General features: G+C 54.0%; 1 protein-coding gene across 2 annotated transcripts; it reads right to left on the bottom strand.

The window, feature by feature from the left end:
• Positions 1–1,243: 1,243 nt before the first annotated feature.
• Positions 1,244–10,624, bottom strand: E2F1 (E2F transcription factor 1). 2 transcript variants are annotated; one of them, XM_004272728.4, is made up of 7 exons: positions 10,209–10,622; positions 5,412–5,502; positions 4,833–5,052; positions 3,831–3,983; positions 3,002–3,116; positions 2,682–2,907; positions 1,244–2,553 (listed from the first exon to the last, which is right to left on the bottom strand). In XM_004272728.4, exons 1-7 carry the CDS (start codon positions 10,467–10,469, stop codon positions 2,306–2,308), a joined length of 1,314 nt encoding a protein of 437 aa, XP_004272776.1. In that variant the 5' UTR covers positions 10,470–10,622; the 3' UTR covers positions 1,244–2,305. The 2 variants fall into 2 exon arrangements, with proteins under 2 accessions (XP_004272776.1, XP_033289380.1); XM_033433489.2 differs by lacking the exon at positions 2,682–2,907 and having other exon boundaries at positions 10,209–10,624.
• Positions 10,625–19,016: the final 8,392 nt, after the last annotated feature.

Raw genomic sequence — 19,016 nt, 5'->3', positions numbered from 1 at the left:
AAGGGGAGCAAACTCCAGCCTTTAGGGCGGCAAGAGCCGCGCAATGAATTCCAACAACACCGTTCACCTCTGCGACTCCCCACCTCCCGGGGAGAAGCGGCCACTACGGAGTAAGGAGCCACCCAAGGGGTCATTTGCACCGGGTAAGGGCTGAGCGAATGACGGCCAGCGTGGAGTACTACACAGCCAGGAACAGAACGGGAGGGGCTGCGCTTGCCCACCGAGGGCAGGTCCCGCACCGTTATAGGGTCAACACAGCAAACGGAAGGAGCACACGCGCGCCACCTGGTGGACAAAACCCGCAAGTGGCTTCGCCTGTGCGCGTCTGTATCTTCTGCAAAATGGGAGTAAGGGTAGACATATCGTACGGCTGTTTTGGGGGCTGACTGACAGTGAAGGGCTTAAAATAGGGACTGGCTCAGGGAAAGCCCACCTAAGGGTTTCCTAAATAGGTCCGTGTGGACCGTCTCCCAGTCACCCTCCCTTCCACTCTGAAGCTCTACTTGGGCTTCTCTTCCCCCTGGCTCTTCTGTTCTGGCCCCCTCTTCAACCCATCCTCCACACAGCTGCCAGAGGGAGCTTTTAAAATATAAAACAGGGTGTGTCACTCCTCTCTCAGACTCACCAGGGTCCTTGTCCCCCGAATAAAGCCCAAGACTGAACGTCTCTACACCTTGGCCCTCACCTCAGGATTCCAGCCACACTGGTTTCTCTCAGGTCCTAAGGGCCCTTTGCCCACGTGGCCCTCTCCTGCTTGGTGTGTTCTTCCTCTTCCTCCTCAGTTAATTTCTTCTATCCTACAGCTTTAGGTCAAGCACCACCTTTTCCAGGAAGCCCTCCCTGATCCTCTCATTTGTTTGAGTCTCCTCCAGCAGGTCCTGAGAGCTCCATGAGGGGAGGGAACGTGTGTCCCCAGAACCTGACACGGAATCAGCCTGTTGTAATTATCTGTTGCATGTTTACAAATGTCCAGAAACATCTGGAAGGAGCATAGCAAACTGATCAGAGTGGCTCCCCTGGGGCTGGAAAAAGGAAGGGAGTTCATTTATTACTTTATCGGACCAGTTTTTAAATTAGGATAAAAGTGATGAAGCCTACCTTTCTTGGGGTGGTGAGGCTCAAATAAAATGAAGCCAGGCAGGGACAGGGAGAGGGAAGTAGAGAATGGGCATTTTCCCAGCAACCTTGACCTCTCCCACCCTCACATTTGCTCCCAGTACATAGTCCCCAAACCGGGCCCAGACATCGTCAAAATATTTATTAAAACCAAAGCAGAGGGAACAGAGCTGTTAGGAAGGCAAATCAAAGTGCAGATTGGAGGGTGGGGCAGAGCAAGAAGTGGGGTGGAAGGGGCACTTCAAATGCCACAGGAGGGGCCCCTGTGGTCTGGGCTGGGGGGGAGGCCCTTCACCCCACCCCTCCCGCCCACCCTGTCAGTGAAGGTCCCCCACTCACCTCTCCCATCTCACATCCATCCTGGGGGCAGCTGGGGCCCTGCAGTGACCCCGTGGGAAGAGACCACCCCCTCGATCCACCCATGGCTGTCAGTCAGTCAGTCTGTCTCCCTCCCTCACTTTCCCAATAAATAAACCATTCAGGCCTCAGCTCCTTCAGAGTGGGGCAAAGAACAGCTCAGGGACCCCTGCCCTCGCTCAGGGGTAAGGGAGTTGCGGCATCAGCCCCGCATCCCTCCTACCCTTTGCTGATGCCCCAAGCTTGCCAAAAGGCCTTGATAAATAAATAACGCTCCATTAAAGCTTCGATCAGAAAAACCTTTAAGACGACAGAAGTGCTCTCGCGGTCCTGCAAACGAGCAGGCCAAGGCCTCGCCACCCGGCCTGGTCAGCACGCAGGATTCTGGGGGCAGGTGGCCACCCTGGGCCTCGCGGGGCCCCTGGAGCAAGGAGACCAAAAGTGCAGTTAGAGCCCCCGCCATGCGCACACATGGGCTCATGCACACACACGTGGACACACTGGGGCGTGTTTTCAGTGCACACACAGATGTGTTCACCTTCATTCCCCGGTACATGCACACACACATGCTCACACACCACTCACCCCGTGTACACACGTGTCGGGTGTTGGGTGCATGCACATACACACCACAAACAGAATCCTTCCCTTCCTGGCTTGCTCAGCCTCCTGGCAGTAGCCAGACTCCAGAGCTAGAAGCTTCTGGAGGTAGGGGAGAGGGGTATAAATTAAACGTTTCCAATTGGACTAGGAGGACGGCCAGGGACAGGGGGCTCCAGGGCTACAGAGACAGGGTGGGCATCCCAGGAGGCCCTGGTCCCCCTAAGCCCCGTCAGAAATCCAGGGGAGTGAGGTCCCCAAAGTCACAGTCGAAGAGGTCTCTGATGCCCTCGCCCTCCTCAAGGCCGAAGTGGTAGTCGAGGGCCTCGTGCGGGGGGGACAGGCTGATGAACTCCTCGGGGAGGAGGCCGGCGAAGTCCTCCCGCACGTGCTCCAGGAGCGAGTCAGCCGCCACCAGTGGGGACAGGCGGTCCTCTTCCATGGGGGCCCGCAGGCTGCCCATCCGGGAAAGCAGAGGTTCTGGGGAGACGGGGGAGCATCACAGGCCGGGGACACCCCGGCGGGGAGGGCAGAGGGGCTGTCACACCTGCCCACCCACCCGGGAGAGGGGGGCCCCACCCCGCCCTGCCCACCCACCCTTCACCCACCTTGCTCCAGGCTTAGCAGGGACTGACTGGGATCCGTGGCAGGGGATGAGGGGGGAGATGATGGTGGTGGTGGCACTGTGGTGGCAGGGTCAGCTGCCCTGTCCTCCTCCCCAGAAGCTGCACCCTGGGACGGGGTCTTCCCGGGGCTGATCCCGCCCGCACTCTCCTCAGGGCACAGGAAAACATCGATGGGGCCTTGTTTGCTCTTAAGGGAGATCTGAAAGGTCTGGGTAAAGGTAGCAGGCAGAGTAAACTGAGGCTCAGCTAACTACCAGCCCAGCCCAGCCTGTCCTGTTCCAGTCTAGACTCCCAGGTCTCACCTCTGAGGAGTCCACGGCTTGAAGCTGGGTCTCGGGAGGGGCCTTGATCACCATAACCATCTGTTCTGCAGGGTCCGCAATGCTACGAAGGTCCTGGCAGGTCACGTAGGCCAGGGTTGGTGGAGTCAAGGACCACATGACCTTTGGCCTTTGGGGGCCACCCACCCAGACAGCTCATAAGGCAGAGCCCATACCCGCTGAGTCACTCCTGTCCTCTGCATCTCCCACTCCAGGGCCTGGCACATAGCTGGCACTCAGTCCTATCTCATGCCCCTGAGCCTCAGTTCCCACATCTGTACGAGACCACTCTCTACCCATCAGATCTTAAGGTAATAATGGCTGCCTGCAATAATTTCATATAAATTACACAAATACAGGCTTGGTACTGAGAATTTACTCTGACCCATGACCTTGGTGTCAATTAGTAGTTATCTCCAAAATGTATAAACGTAATTTGGGTATTCACTTAAAAAAAAAAAAGCTTATTTTAAAATAAAGTTTCTATTTTTGTAAATAAAAGACAAAAACTTATATCTCTAACCTTGAAGCTACAACCAGGTACCGAATCATTGTATTAAATAAATGTTTGTTATTGGTATCCTAGCTTTTCTTGTTTCATTCTGTGCAACTTTGGAATAGGATTATTTTCCCCTTTTACAGATAAAGCTGAGACTCAGAGAGTAACTTGTCCAGTGTCACACAGTGACTAAATGCTGGGCCAGGACTGGTATCCAAAGCCAGAACCCTCTCCTGAATCCAGGGCCCAGGGTAGCCTCTCTATTCCCACTTGGATGGGGCCACGGTCACCCTCCAGGCAGTTCAAGGATATCGCTGGCTGTCAGCATCCTCGGAAAGCAGACGCAGCTGCGTGGTGCACATGTGGATCAGGTGGTCCAGCTGCCGCTCACTTTCCTGCAGTTGCTGGAGGTCCTGGGTCAATCCTTCAAGCCGCCCACCGATCCCCACTGCTGCATGGCTGCCTCTGCCGGGAGGCAAAGGGAGGGTTAGTAGCTCCCGGCCCCTCTTCCCAGGAGGCGTGACCCTCAGCAGAACAGTCTGCTGCTGCCTCTGTTCTGTAAGACCCAGGCGAGCCCTTGCTCCTCTTGGCCTGGTTCCTCAGCTGGGAAACAGCAGAGGGCTGAAGCTGGGCTCCACGGCAGACTGGCCGGGTTCAACGTCGGGCCTGAATGTCTGTGAACACCCATGTGTCCCTCATAGGGGGCTGGATAAGTGAATGAGGGCAGACATGCCGTGGAATACTATGCAGTTGCGTTAAAGGACAAGAATGCATTAGATGCAGACATGGAAGCATTTCTAAGACATATTAAGTGAAAAGAAAAAAAATGATGTAGAGTGGAATATCTACCAAAAACTGAGAACACAAATGTGTCAGAGAGGGGAGTAGGATGACCGGGGAAAAGAGGTGAAAAGGGAAAAATAAAATAAGAATTAACAAGAATAAAACAGCTGTGTTAAACAATCTCATCAATGGCAACAGAAGCCAGAACAGTGGTCACCTGGTGGTATGAGGAGTAGACTGTCTGGGAGGGGCACAAGGGAACTTTCTGGGGTGCTGGAAATGTTCCTTATTCTTATCGAGATGGTGGTCACCCAGGTGAAGAAATATGTAAAGTTACACTGAGCTACACAGGTAAGATTTGTGTTCTTGCCTGCATCTATCACCTCAGGGAAGCCAACTTTCCTCTCTAAACCTCGGTTTGCCCAGCAGTAAGATGGTGATCCGGGCAGCCACAGTGGGTATCGCTATCAGCTCCTCCGGGCTGGCCTGGCCCCGGGCCTCCACCCACTCTCCTGTTTGGCTGGTACCTACAGCCACTGGATGTGGTTCTTGGACTTCTTGGCGATGAGCTGGATGCCCTCAAGGACGTTGGTGATGTCATAGATGCGCCGCTTCTGCACCTTCAGCACCTCAGCTGCCCAGTTCAGGTCGACGACACCATCGGCCGAGCGGCTCAGCAACTCCAGGAAGCGCTTGGTAGTCAGATTCAGCGATGTTTCATAGCGTGACTTCTCCCCTGGGGATTTCACACCTGGGGGCCAGGCAGGGTAGGGTCCCTCAGCACCACCCCCACCCCCCAGCCCCAGCCAGGCTCTGGGGAATGGGGCTGGGGGGCAGATGGCTCCTTCCCCTTGGTGAGGCCAAGCAGGGAGGCCCTGTGGCAGCCTGCCAACCACAGTATTCCTCTTCCGGCTGGGGAACTCCCCACACCCCAGGGCTTGGGGAAGCCATGCCAGGCGGCCACTCCAGCTGCCCCTTGGGGCTCCCAGAGGCCTGGCTCAGGCCCAGGCCTAACAGATCAGAGCTTAGTCTGCAAGCATGTTTGTCTGCCCACACCCCCCAACCTGGGTCCAACCAGGAGGTCTGCCCTAGCCCAAGCTCGGGGGGTACCTTTTCCTGGGTGGCGGCCTCTGCCCCGAGCTGGCCCACTGCTCTCGGCCAGGTACTGATGGTCAGTTTCCAAGTCCAGCCTCCGCTTCACCTACGGCAAAAACAACGGGAGGATGCCCAGTAACCAGGAGAGTGGGGCCACAAGAGACCTGGCTGAGGGCCTGGTGTTCCCAAGCCGCCCCCTGCCTCAGTCTCTCTCCCAGGATGCCCAAATGTGTGAGTGAGGGGGAGGTCCCAGGGGACACAATCCTACCCCATAGGACAGAACACTCAACTGGAAGGCAGAAGTCCAAGCCCCAGTTCCACCACCACCTTCTTGGGGGCATGCGGTAGTTTGCAAATGTTTTGATACTCCTCCTTTCAAAAGATGGAGCCTAATTCACCTCCCCTTAAATATGGGCCAGATCTGGTAACTTGTTTCGAATGAACAGAATATGGTGGATGTGTGTCACTTCTGAGACTGGATCGTACAGGCACTGGAGCTTCCTCCTTGCTCTCTTTATTGGATCATTCACTCTCGGTGGGAGCCAGCTGCCATGTCATGCAGGCACTCAAGCAGCCCTAAGGACAGGCCCAAGTGGCAAGGAACTGAAGTCTCCCCCACAACAGCAACACAGGTAAGCTCAGAAGCAAATCCTCCAACCCTAGTCATGCCTTCCAACGACTGCAGCCGGGCCAACATTTTGGCAGCAAGCTCAGAAGAGGCCCTGAGCCAGAAGCACCCAGCTGAGTAACCCCTGAATTCCTCACCCCCAGAAACTGTGTGATAATAAATGTTTGTCATTTCAAGCCACTAGGAAACAGGTCCTCTGAGTAAGTCACTGCCTCTCTCTGGTCTCTGTCTGTGAATATGGCAGCACAGTAATGGCCCCATTTTACAGATGAAACAACTGAAACCCAGAGAAGCTCACGGTCATACAGGCAGGAAGTGGCAGAGCCAGGAGTCCTGCCCAGATGCCCTCTGATTTAGTTACACCACTTGAGGATGGAGATTGCCCTGGAGGTCTCACAGGCATCTCCACTGCGTCCTGATGTACCCTCCCCTCCCCTCCCCACAGGGTTTCCTGAGCTAGAACCTGGTTCAGCCCCACCTGCTGCCCTCATCACAACCGGCTGCCAAGAAATCCTGTCCCCACAGCCACCAGCGCCTCCCACCTGGACCAGCTGTCTTCCCATTGGCCTCCCTGCCTCCATCTGTCCCCCTCCACCTTAGTATCCTCATCTGCCACCAATTCTCCACAAGAACTTCTGCTGAGACATCTTTCTTCACAAACCTGTGTCTCCAAGCCTTAGCTCATGCTGGTCCCCTCCCTGGTTTGCCCTTGCCTCCCTCCCTCCTAATTCACACCACCGCTTCCCGCTCTGTGGGCAGGCACCTTACCCATAACCTAAGCCTTTCCGATCCCACAAGAGAAACTGAGGCTCTTCTCCCTCAGAACTGCCTCAAACCCAACCTTTCCCCACATGGTCTCTCGCTACAAATTTCTGCAGATGCGTTTGTCTCACCCAGAAGCCAGGGAGCCCCTCAGAGGCGGGCACTGGGTCTGAATAGTCTCTGTACACAGGGTCTGGGCATCAACAAACGTTTGCTGAATGAACCAGCCCACATGCTGACACTCCCTCTCACGCACACACTCATGGATTCCCTCAGGGATCCGCGGCTAGAAGAGCTAACACGCGCTGAGTGCTTCCTGTGTACCGAGCACCACTAGGTAACTGCTTTACCTGCGTGCGATCATCAAACCCTCCAACCATCTTGCAGCAGGTGCTCTGAGGACTTCCACTTCCTGAGGAGCCTGCACCTCGGAGAGGTCACATAGTGAGAGGTGGAGTCAGGATCTAAACCTTAGTGGGCTGGGCAGAGGCTAGTCCGGAGGCCAGGCCCCCTAAAGCCGAACCAGAATGTACCCCCTCTCCAGCCTTGCCCCTAGGGCCTGAACCCTAGTATGCTCCAGCCAACCGCACCCCTTGCCTCCTTCCTGCTCCCCATAGGGGTGCCCACCCTGAAGGCAGATCAATGCCACACTCTAAAACAAGGGCTCAAGCAGATGGATGCCCATTTCTGCTGCTGCTCTCTAGAGATGCAGGCACAGGGACCCAAAAGGCAGGGGTGAAGACAAACAAAACATCGGTGAAAAAATCTGGACGACTCAGACACCTATCCATGGGAGGGGACACAAAAACTGGTTCATCCCGCCTCTGGAATACCACGCTGCTGTCAAGACGGACTGAGGCAGGCTGATACAGAAGCCTCCCAAAGACATACTGACAGCTCATGAAACCATTTTCTCTGGTTCAGTTTCTATTACTACAGAATCCATTTCAGGGGTGACCTCTGTATGGGAGGGAGGAACCTACGGGCCATGTTGCCTTATCTCTAAAGTGCGGATGATGTGCTGCTGGAACACGGACATAAAGGGAAAACGTCAATTTCTAAAACTTTAGAAAAAGAAAGTTGTCATAACCGCCTTAAAAACAAAAGCAGGCTCAGGAGGAGAAAAAAGGAAAAATGGATGGGGCTGGGATCTTGTCCCCCTCAACTTTCTAGCCTTTTAACTCTTTTTCTATAGTAAATGAGTATTATATTTAGTTTGTTTTTTAGCAGCCATGACAACAGGGTAGAGGTGGACAGGAAGGGCCAGGAGGAATGGCTGAATTGCACAGAGACTTGTATGCAGGAGGTACTCAATGAATGCTCACTCGTGCAGAAGCTGAGCCTGTCACTTGTTTCAAGGACTGCCCCAAACAAATGCTAGAGCAGGGGGTCAGTGGAGGCCACAGCTCAGATGGCCAGTGGCTACCCACAGGTACAATGTTAGGGGGTGTTGGATGGCAAAAGCTGGGCCTATGTTTCTGAACTTCAGCTCCAAGACTGCACCAGCCCTCACCCCTGCCCACGGAAGAAAACACCTACTGGCCCTTAAGTACTGTGAGGGCAGAGGCTCCTTACTTGCCTGTGCCTAGAACCTCATAGGTGCTCACTAACAACTGCTGAATGAATGGAATGCTCAGGCCCAATGAGGCTGCCCCTGACACCACTGGGGGTGGAGGAGAGGGCATACATCCTCAGCCCAGTCCCTGGCTGTCCCTCCGAGCCTGAAGCTCAGTTCCCCAAGGGCAGGACCCACAGCCCTGGGCCTGCTAGGTACCTGTCAATCAGCTAAACTGGAGGCTACTTGTCCAGGCTCCAAGCTGGTACCCACAGGGACAGGTTGCTGGGGTACAGGAGACGAGTCAGGTGGCCCACCCCTGGTGCAACTTCCATCCGTCTCACTCATTAGGAGGAAGGGACCGTGGGCTTCCTTCAACCTCTATTAGCATCTCCAGTATGCAAGGCATCCCAGCAGTTAACCACTCAGGAAATCTGGATTGGTCCCAGCACTCACTAGCTGACTTACTAGGGAATGTTCTAACATCTCTACGCCTCAGCTTCCCTACCTGTAAAAGGGGAAGGTTGTTGAAAGGGTTAAATGAGTTAATTGGGTAAAGTGTTTGGCACAGCGCCTAATACACAATACAGTCTCAAAACAATGATGCCTGCTATTGTTATTATTAGCATCTCGGTGATTCCGGAAGGAAGGCCACACTGGGCAAGGGGCCAAGGGGGTTGGGGGAACCTTGCCGGGATGCCTCAGGGACCAGCTGCCACCCAGGCCATGAGCAGTTGGGCGGCTTCCACCACCTTGCCCTGGGCCCTGCCTCCTCCCACAACTTGCTCCAAGCCCTATGCGGAGACCCCATCCTGCCCATCCATGCCTCACCTTCACCCACAGGTTGTGCCAGTCAAACTGGTCTCCACACCCTGTCCTGGAGCCCACAGGGCCAAGCTCCAGGGCTCCACTCCCTTCTCCCCCTGTAATTCAGCCGCTTCTTTTGGGCCCCCTAGTCTGAACTGTCTTGAGCCTCTTGCTGCTCAGGGAGCACTTTATCAAGGCATCTCCCTGGGGCATTTACTCTCTCCTGGCACCGGGGGCCGCCTCTCCAGCTCCCAGAGGCCCAACCCACCCAGTACTTCCACTGGGGCCCAGGGGTCTGCCTGCCTGATTAATGAGGTTCCATGGCAACCAGGGTCTGGGAGGGTGGAGGATGGCAGATGGAAGGACAGGCAAAGGGAGGGGATCAGCAGCTGGCCCAGCCACCCCGCCCCTGCAGAGAAGGCCTCCCAGCCAGGCGGCCTGTCCCCAGAGGCCCGGAGGGCCAGGCCTGCACCTGGCAGTCCCAGCATCGAGGCAGGAAGGAGGGTCTCCTCAGCGGCTCTTCCACTGTCTGGAGCCAGAACGCCCCCCTTGAATTCCCTAAGCAGCCATGCCCACCACCCAGCCACACATTCTGGTCTGAAGCCAGCAGGCCTCAGTTCAAATCTCACTTGCAGCCTTGTGACCAGGGGGCAAGTCACTTCCCCTCTCTGGACACAGTTCAGATGGGCACAGTGACAACACCGAGCTCACAGCACGGATGTGAGTTTTAGCTGCCTTGAAGTCTGCCAGAGACCTGGCATGCAGTCAGCGATAGCTGAATACACGTGGGGCAATTATTATCACTGAGTCTGACCCTTGAGCGTCTCTGGCGAGGAAGCTGAGGCCCAGAGCACAGAGCAGCAAACAAGGACTGGCCCGAGGTCACCCTGCACCCCGGGGCGGGGCCCGGAGGACCAACCCAGGCTCGGCACCGCCCAGCCCGGGCGCGTCAGCCCACCCTCCCCCGTCCCAGCTGCCGCCGGGCCAAACACCGCGCCCCGCCAGGGTCTGCGCGGGGGTCCAGGTAGCGCAGTCGGCCCAGTGTCCCTGGTGTCCGTACCGGCGGGCGGCCGAGCGCGGGGCGCGGCGCGCTGGGTGTGGGCCGGGGCGCCTGCGGCGTGGCGAAGAGCAGCAGGTCGGGGTCGCGGGGCCCGGCGGCGGGCGCGGCGGGGCCGGCGGGGGCCGGCGGGGCGCTGGCGTCCTGCGCCGTGGAGATGATGACGATCTGCGAGGAGTCGAGCAGCCGCAGCGCGCCGGCCCCGAGGAGGGCCTCCAGCGCCGGCGCGCAAGGGCCGCCCGTGGGGGCCCCGGCCACGGCCATGGCGCTCACGGCCCGCGCGGCCCGGGTGGCAGTCGGCGGCGGCGGCGCGGGCCCATGGCGGCAGGCCGAGGCGAGGACTCGATCCCGCTCCGGATCCCGCTCCGCCCCCGGCAGCCGCTGCCTGCAAAGTCCCAGCCACTTTTACGCGCCAAATCCTTTTTGCCGCGAAAGAGCCACGAGCCGCCGAGCGCTGCCACCATTGGCTGTCCGGACTGTGACGCAGGGGACGGCGACGGCACCTATTGGCTGCAGCGCGCCGGACCTGCGGCGGAGGGCGGGACGGGGCGGCGGCGCGAGGCGGTCCGGCCAATCGCAGGACGGGGCGCGCGCAGGCTTTGTCGGGGCGGTGCCAGGCGCGTTCGCACTCCCCGCTCCCAGAGGGGATGACCCCTGTCCGAAGAAGGGGGCAGCCAACCGCTCCCCGACGTACCCCATCCTGCTGATGCCTCTAAGTGGAGATAGAATGTCCGTTCTGCATATGTCACCGTCAGCTGACCCCACGTGACCCCCAGAACCCCCCACCTGTGGCCCCAACACACTCAGGTCAGATCTCTAGAAACTGCCCCTCCTCTTTTCTGGGTTCTCACCTCCAAAACCCCAGCCACATCTCCCTTCCTCAACTTGCCCCACCAATGCCATTCACTTTAAAATTCTGCACCCACCCTATCCCTCTCACCCAGAGTCCAAGCAGAAGATGGGGAGGGATGTCTGACTCAGTGCAGCTTGGGGCTTTTCTACAAGCCCTCCTGTAGCTGGAATCTCTTCAACACCCTATGCACAGCTTCTGCTTAAACTGATTCATTCACTCATTCATTCAACAAACGTTTTGAGAGCCTGCTCTGTGCCCCATTCTTGACTCCTGGCCCTAAGGAACTCACAGTTTAGTGAAAAGGGGAGGAGGGAAATAGAGAGGTAACAAATGTTTACAATATGATGTGGAATTTCCACTATTAAAGTAATTTCAGGGGGCTTCCCTGGTGGCGCAGTGTTAAGAATCCGCCTGCCAATGCAGGGCACACGGGTTCGAGCCCTGGTCCGGGAAGATCCCACATGCCGTGGAGCAGCTAAGCCCGTGGGCCACAACGACTGAGTCTGTGCTCTAGAGCCCACGAGCCACAACAACTGAGCCCTCCAGCCACAACTACTGAGCCTGCGCGCCTAGAGCCCGTGCTCCACAACAGGAGAAGCCACCACCATGAGAAGCCCGCGCACCGCAATGAAGAGTAGCCCCTGATCGGGCAACTAGAGAAAGCACGCGCGCAGCAATGAAGACCCAATGCAGCCAAAAATAAAAAAAAAAATTAATTAAATAATAATAAATAAATAAAGTAATTCCATGTTAGATCTAACAAAGGGAGAAGGTGAGTGTGCTGAGCATGAAAATGCATTTAATCCAGAGGCCCTGGGACCTCTCCAGCCGTTTCTCATTGCTCAGTTCAGCTGATTTGACCAATATTGTCCTCTCCTCTGTGCCAGGCTTTGTGCCAGCACTGAGGGCAGAGATGTGAAAGGTTTGATGATTTCTGTGAACTTGCCTGCCATCTGGTGGGGATGACCCATCAAAAGAGAAAAAAAAGTAGCTAAGACGCAATCAAGAATGAGATCCCTAGGCCCGGCATAAAGACCCCTTCTTCCAGGGAGCCCTCCGCAGTTGGAGCTAGCTCACTTCCTCCATTGCCCAGCCTAGCCTCTGTTCTAGCACTGAGTGCACAATGCATTTCTCTCTCTGCCTCCCCTATCAGACTGGGAGCTGCATTAGGGCCTCTTCCCAGCACTGGCCTGGTCCACAGCAGGTGCTGAGAAGGGTTATTAAAGAAATAGAGACTGATGCTAGAGGCTACCTGGAATGCAATGAGAAGGCCCTGGTTCTCCAAGAGTAGCCCTTAGGCCCCCGGTTTCAGAATCACCTGGGTGCTTGTTAACTATGGGCCCACCCCAGCCCTGCCAACTTAGAATCTAAGTGCCTAGGAATCCTCATTTTCACATGCAACCCCCCCACCCTCATTCCAGGTAATTTTTATGCACGTTCATATTTGACAACAAATTGGTATTCCTGTATAACCAAAATGTATGGGGAAGCCTCGAATTACAGCCCCTGTGGACACTTCTTAGCCTCAGTTTCCTCATCTGTAAAATGGGCTTATTGGGCTTCCCTGGTGGCGCAGTGGTTAAGAATCTGCCTGCCAATGCAGGGGACACGGGTTCGAGCCCTGGTCTGGGAAGATCCCACATGCTGCGGAGCAATGAAGCCTGTGTGCCACAACTACTGATCCTGTGCTCTAGAGCCCGCGAGCCACAACTACTGAACCCACGTGCCACAACTACTGAAGCCCGCGCACCTAGAGCCTGTGCTCCGCAACAAGGGAAGCCACCACAATGAGAAGCCCGCGCACGGCAACAAAGAGTAGCCCCCACTGGCCGCAACTAGAGAAAGCCTGTGCACAGCAACGAAGACCCAACACAGCCAAAAATAAATAAATAAATTTATTTTTAAAAAAAAAAGTGGAGGGGTGCTTATCGCCCTGGCACCTTCCAGGGTTGCCATGTGGATGAAAAGTATAGGTGTTTCATAAACTATGAGGTGGCTTAGGAACGCATCAGGAGTTTCCTAAGCAGTTTGTGAAATTACTCATCGCAAATCCCAGACTATGTCAGCACTAGAGGGGACCAGAGAGACTAAATAAGCCTCTCACTTATGGTACAGAAGGGAAAACTGAGGCCCATTCAGAAGTGAAGGCAGCCAGTGATAGAATCTGGCCAACATGGATTCCCAGCCCTGGGCCTGGCCTGTCCCCCTCCTTTTTCCCTAGTTAGAGAAGCTCCCATAAGAATGGTAGGTCTCATTCTAAATAGCCAAGCCAGATCCTGACGAGAGGGTTAGAGAAGCCAGCAACATTCCCACTCCAAAGGGAATTTCCTTCCTTCACACATTCCCAAAGGGTCTCAACAACAGTAACATTCACTCTGTAAAGCCCTCTCATGCCCAATAGTCATTCAACAAACATTTCTCGGGCACCTGTTATGTACCAAGCACTGTACTGGTTGCTGGAGAAGGAAGACAGATACTACTGCCCCATTTTATGATGAGGAAACTTGAGACCTAAAAGGCATGAGCTTACCTAGCGGATGAGAGAGCTATTATTCAGGCTCCGTGAGGCAAAAGCCAGGGGTTTTTCAAAGCCCTGCCCTGCCCAAAGTATTCAAGTACACAACCTCCCAGGTAGAAGCAGGTGCCCTCCTTCCCACAATCCCTCCTGTCCTGCTGCAGCAGAAAGGAGTGAAGAGCAGAATTCCCAATGTGAAATCCAGGAAGAGATACGGGCCTTCTGTATCTATTAATACCCACTTGAAAACAGCAAAGGCCTGATAGATAGAGCCTCTTGGCCCCAAGCCCGACAGATCCTGATAAGGCTGTTCTCAACAGTTCTCAGGCTGGTAAGCTTCCAAAAAATCCATAATTACTGGGCAGCCACTTCCATTGATGATCTCCTTTCAACCTGATACTCTCATAAGTGAAGCTTGTTTATCCACATGGTGTAGGATGGAGGCTCAGAGAGGGGCACTTGCAACTCAAGGTCACACAGCAGAATTGAACAGTCTCCCACTGTAAAACCCAGGGCCTGCCCTTCATACACACCACCCTCTATAAATACCCCAGAACCAGGCTCAGGGCTGTCAAGATTATAATGTGTGGTTTCCAAAACGTATTATGGTGGATAGTGGCTTAATTAATATGTGCTCACCTCCATCACCAGCTCCTTACTCCAGAGGAGTCCAAAGGAGTGGAAGCTCCTGGGCCCACAATCTTCCACCTGAACACATCTTTCCAAGAGGCAGGATGGTAGAGGAGTGATAGCATGGGCTTCTAAATCAGGTGGATGTAAACTGGAATCTGAGTCTGTGTGACCTTGGGCAAGTCAATTCCCTTCCTTTGAGCCTCACTCATTCAATCCACAGATATTTACTGAGCACTTACTATGTGTCAGATATTGTGCCAGGTGCTAGGGAGACAGTTGGAAGCAAAACACTCATCTCTGACACCTGGAGCTCACAGCCCAGTGGGAGAGTCAGAATTATTTCTATGTATCTGCACAATATGCTCATTAAGAAGTTTGACAAGCGACACGAATAGTTCAAAGCTATTTATTCCACATACACCACCTCCCCTAAACGTACATTCATAGCTTAAAAAAAAATCTCCAAACATGAACATCCCATTATGATAAGGAGAAATGATTCTGTTGTGACTTAATTTTATTAAGGGGCACAGAGGCATCCATTGTTGAGTTCTGGCAGAAGGAGGTGGGGAGTTTTATGTCTGCAACGTTACATTCATCTTGAATGATCCCTTGTCACTACACTGAATTGTTTGACTGACGGTTTACTGTCCCTGGAGTAAACTGTCACTGTGCCAGTTCTGGCTGTGTCTGTCACTGTGCCAGTTCTGGCTGTGTCTGAACACAGGCCTCTTACCCATTCGGGAGGCCGTCTAACATGGGAGCAAGCCTTGGGAGTCAGGCAGACCCCAACCATGTGGCTTGGCCAGATGGGTAAGTGATTTACCCCACTGAAGACCTTTGCTTGCCTCATCCATAGAACAAGGGGCAAAGGCTCCTTGACAGAATGGGTGTCAGGGTTAAATGAGAAAACAAGACAAGCAGAGTTTGCAAACTGGCCCACAGGTATGATTTAATTTACCCAGATTATGTTTTTCCTGAATTATGAATTAGTTTAAAATTTTTTTAATTGGGAAATGCTATATAAAAATTCAAATATCTGGCTTTAACAAAAACCCAGTAATATCTAGCAATACGAGGCAGGCCATCAGGGTGCTGAGCAGTTGCTGTCCCCCATTTAGCCAGAGCCTTGACCCTCCAGGCCACGAGCGTCCCTGCCTGGCTTGCCTCACTCGGTGACCTTACTTGCCCTGCCATTGTGGGTACCTGGGTTTGCAATCCCTGATGCCTGTGCCTGGAACAGAGTAAGCGGCCAATAAATGTTAACTACTAGTTAACTACTAGTTAACTAGTGACATCATTACAGCAGGAGCACAGCTCCTCTGCTTTGTGGGTAGCTAAAGAGAAGATATGGACGTGGCAGAGTAGGGAAACTGGGTGTTCACAGGGCTTAGTGCCAGCCAGCAGCTGTGTGGCTGTGTGGCCTTGGCCAAGTCCTCAGCCATTAGCTGGTCCATATGTTCAGTGGGGGTGGGCCAGAAGGTCCAAGGTCAATGGAAGTGGGTAGGCCTCCGGTTAATAGGCGAGCCTCCTTTCCCTCGAGCCCCCATTATTCCATGAGCTCACACTCTGGGGACCCCTCTCCTCTCCAAGGCTCGCCCGGTGCCTCTTCCCTTCTCTCCGTCACTCCAGCCTCTGCGGAGAGACTGTGCTTTTCCAAGGAGAGGGGAGAAAACCAGACACAGTGGCTATGCCTGCCCTGACCAGCATGGAAGTGAGGGGGTGGGGAGCCCTTAGAGCACAGGGGCTCTGTTTTTTCATCTGTAAAATGGGGATGGTAATAATAATGGTAACAGTGTTTACCTGATAGGGTTGTTGGGACATTAACTGAGTTATTACAGTGCTTAGGGCAGTAGCTGGCACATAGAGAGCCCTCAGTAAACGTCAGCTGTTACTAAGAATGAAAGATGAATCACTGGGGCAGCTTGCCTACATCTCCTCCTGATCTTTCCAAAAGAGAAAAGAAAAAAATTCTTGTTAGGCTGCAGGAGAGTTTTCAAGCAGCAATCCCTGCACTGCCTCCCAAACTCTATTAGGTTCAAAGACAAGAAGAAAAATACATTTGGAGGGCAATGAAGTGGGTAGATGAGACAATCTCATATTCCACTGATCCTCAGACTTTTTTTTTTAGTTAGTTAATTTTTTTGGCTGCACCATGCAGCATTCAGGAATCTTAGTTCCCCGACCAGGGATCGAACCCGTGCCCCCTGCAATGGAAGCACAGAGTCTTAACCACTGGACCGCCAGGGAAGTCCTCTCTCAGACTTTTTTCTTCATATTTAACATCTCTGAAATTGGGGGGCATCACACAATCAGTGGCATGTCCATTTTTAGTCAGCAGCTCTTTTCTTTCTTAGGGGCTCAAGATAACGCTGTGCCTCATCTTGGATGGCGTCTTAGAAGTCAGGAGATAAGGTGAATGAAGAGCGCAGGGCCCTCATTGTTCTCATCACCTCCAGCCTCACCAGCACGTTTGAGGTTGGCCATGGTGGAGCGAGCCGCTTTTCTTTCTTTTTCTTGTTTTCTCTCTGACACCTGCTGACCTGCATTTGGCCTCCGGGTTGACAGGCACATGGCAAATGCGGTCAGGGAGGGGAGTACAGAGAGCTCAGGATGAGAAGAGAAAGGCTCTTTATCATATATTAAGATATTCAGAGAGCAGGAGCCAGAGATATTCTCTCTCCCCCCCCGCCCTTTTTTTTTTTAAACAACAACAAAAAAAATCCCTGCTGGAGGCCGGAGTTATGTATGTGCCAAACAGGCCAGGGAACCCAGCAGGCCTCCTGGAGCTGGCAATGAACCGAAACAGGGGCATTGTGTCCAGGCCACTGGCTGGCTGAGGGACATTGTTAGGGCCTGGCCCTGTCTGGGAAGGGGGGGGCGGAGGAGGCAGGGGGAGTGTGTTCCCATGACTCCCTGGGGAGTAACAACAATCGGGACCAGCTGGGAAGCTCGCATGCCAGGGGCCCGGTGGGCGGGTGGCCGCCCCCAGAGGGGCAGTGGAGGGCCGCAGGGGGTTGCGGAGGCGAGGGGGGCAAGGTTGGGGCCTGTTTCTCAGCTGGGGGAGGTCATTTGCTACACTCCTCTCTCTCACCACCCCCCTCCCAAAAGCCCTGGGCCACTGAGGTGCTCTCCAAATGACACCCCAGATCTGCCCACTTCTCTCCACCCCGCGGCCCCCACCCCTGGTCCAGGCTGCCATGGTCTCTCACCAGGACCACTGCCTGGCTTCCTCACTGGATCCTTGCTGGCAGCCTGGGCCCCTACATTCTGTTCTCCACACACAGCTCGAAGGATCTTTCCAAAATGTAAATCATATCACATCACTCTCCTGCTTAAACCTGCCGAAGGCTGCCTGTCACACTTAGAAGAAAACCAAAGCCCTCACTCTGACCCATGAAGCCTGCCTGATGGGCCCAACCAGCCTCCAGGACTCCATCTCCAACACTCCAGTGAGCCCCCGCCTGGCACTCCGTCCCAGCCACGCAAACCTCCCGCCAGGCCCTGGGATGCTGTCAGCTGTTCCCCCCTCAGGGCCTGTGCACTTGGCAGATCCTCTGCGGGGTACACCTTTCCTCTATGTCTTTGCATGGCTCGCTCATCATTTGGGTCTCAGAGCAAACAGCACCTCCTCAGAGAGAAGGAGGGAAAAACAGACCCTGCCGTTCTCCCTGGAAAACAGACCCTGCCGTTCTCCTCCCAAGTCACTCTATTACAGTGCCTGTACTACTGACTTCCTGGCATCTACCACTCTGAAATGACCACATCTGTATATTCATTTGTCAGTTTTCCCTCCCTGGACGGTAAGCCCCAGGTAAGCAGGAACTGGCTTCTTTCATTGCTAAATCCTAGCCTCCCTGGACTTCCCTGGTGGCGCAGTGGTTAAGAATCCACCTGCCAATACAGGGGACACGGGCTTGATCCCTGGTCCAGGAAAATCCCACGTGCCGCGGAGTAACTAAGCCTGTGCACCTCAACTACTGAGCCCGCGTGCTACAACTACTAAAGTTTGTGTGCCTAGAGCCCGTGCTCCGCAACAGGAGAAGCCACTGTAATGAGAAGCTTGTGCACCATAACAAAGAGTAGCCCCCACTTGCCACAACTAGGGAAAGCCCGCGTACAGCCAAAAATCAATCAATCCATCCTAGCCTCCAATATCACCAGGTAGCTAGTACCTAGCAAGAACTCAGTCAACATTAGCCATTTTTACTATTCCTGTGCTCAGGGCTTGGTATACAATGTCAGCTGCCACAGGGGCAGGCTGGGAGGGTCACTCTCAAGCAGGAGTTCTGAATCTGTGATCCATGAACCCAAGTTCCATGAACTTGGACAGGAAAAAAATTACACCTATATTTTCACTAGTCTCTAACTGAAATGTAACATTGCCTTCAATTTTAAATGTAGGCAACAAACCAGAGGCCAATTAGCAGCAACCTGGGACTTTATCTCCAGGAGAAATCACAGCTATTTCCATATCACAGCTGCCGCAGCGATCTTGAGATACTATTTAGGCTTATTGCACCTGTGAAATCGTGGTAGTTTTGGACCTGCCACTAGATCTTGTTATCTAATGTGTTAAAAAAGAACACACATTACAAGGGACTTCCCTGGTGGTCCAGTAGGTAAGACTCCGTGCTCCCAATTCCGGGGGCCCAGGTTCGATCCCTGGTCTGGGAACTAGATCCCACATGCCACAACTAGGAGTCCACATGGTGCAACTAAAGACCCTGCATGCTGCAACTGAGACCTGGTGCAGCCAAAATAAGTAATAAATGAATATGTAAAAGTTTTTAGAAAAAGAACATACATT

The sequence above is a fragment of the Orcinus orca genome, chromosome 16 (genome assembly GCF_937001465.1).
Source record: "Orcinus orca chromosome 16, mOrcOrc1.1, whole genome shotgun sequence".
Taxonomy (NCBI): Eukaryota; Metazoa; Chordata; class Mammalia; order Artiodactyla; family Delphinidae; genus Orcinus; species Orcinus orca.
This window is presented reverse-complemented; position numbering and strand designations above follow the sequence as displayed.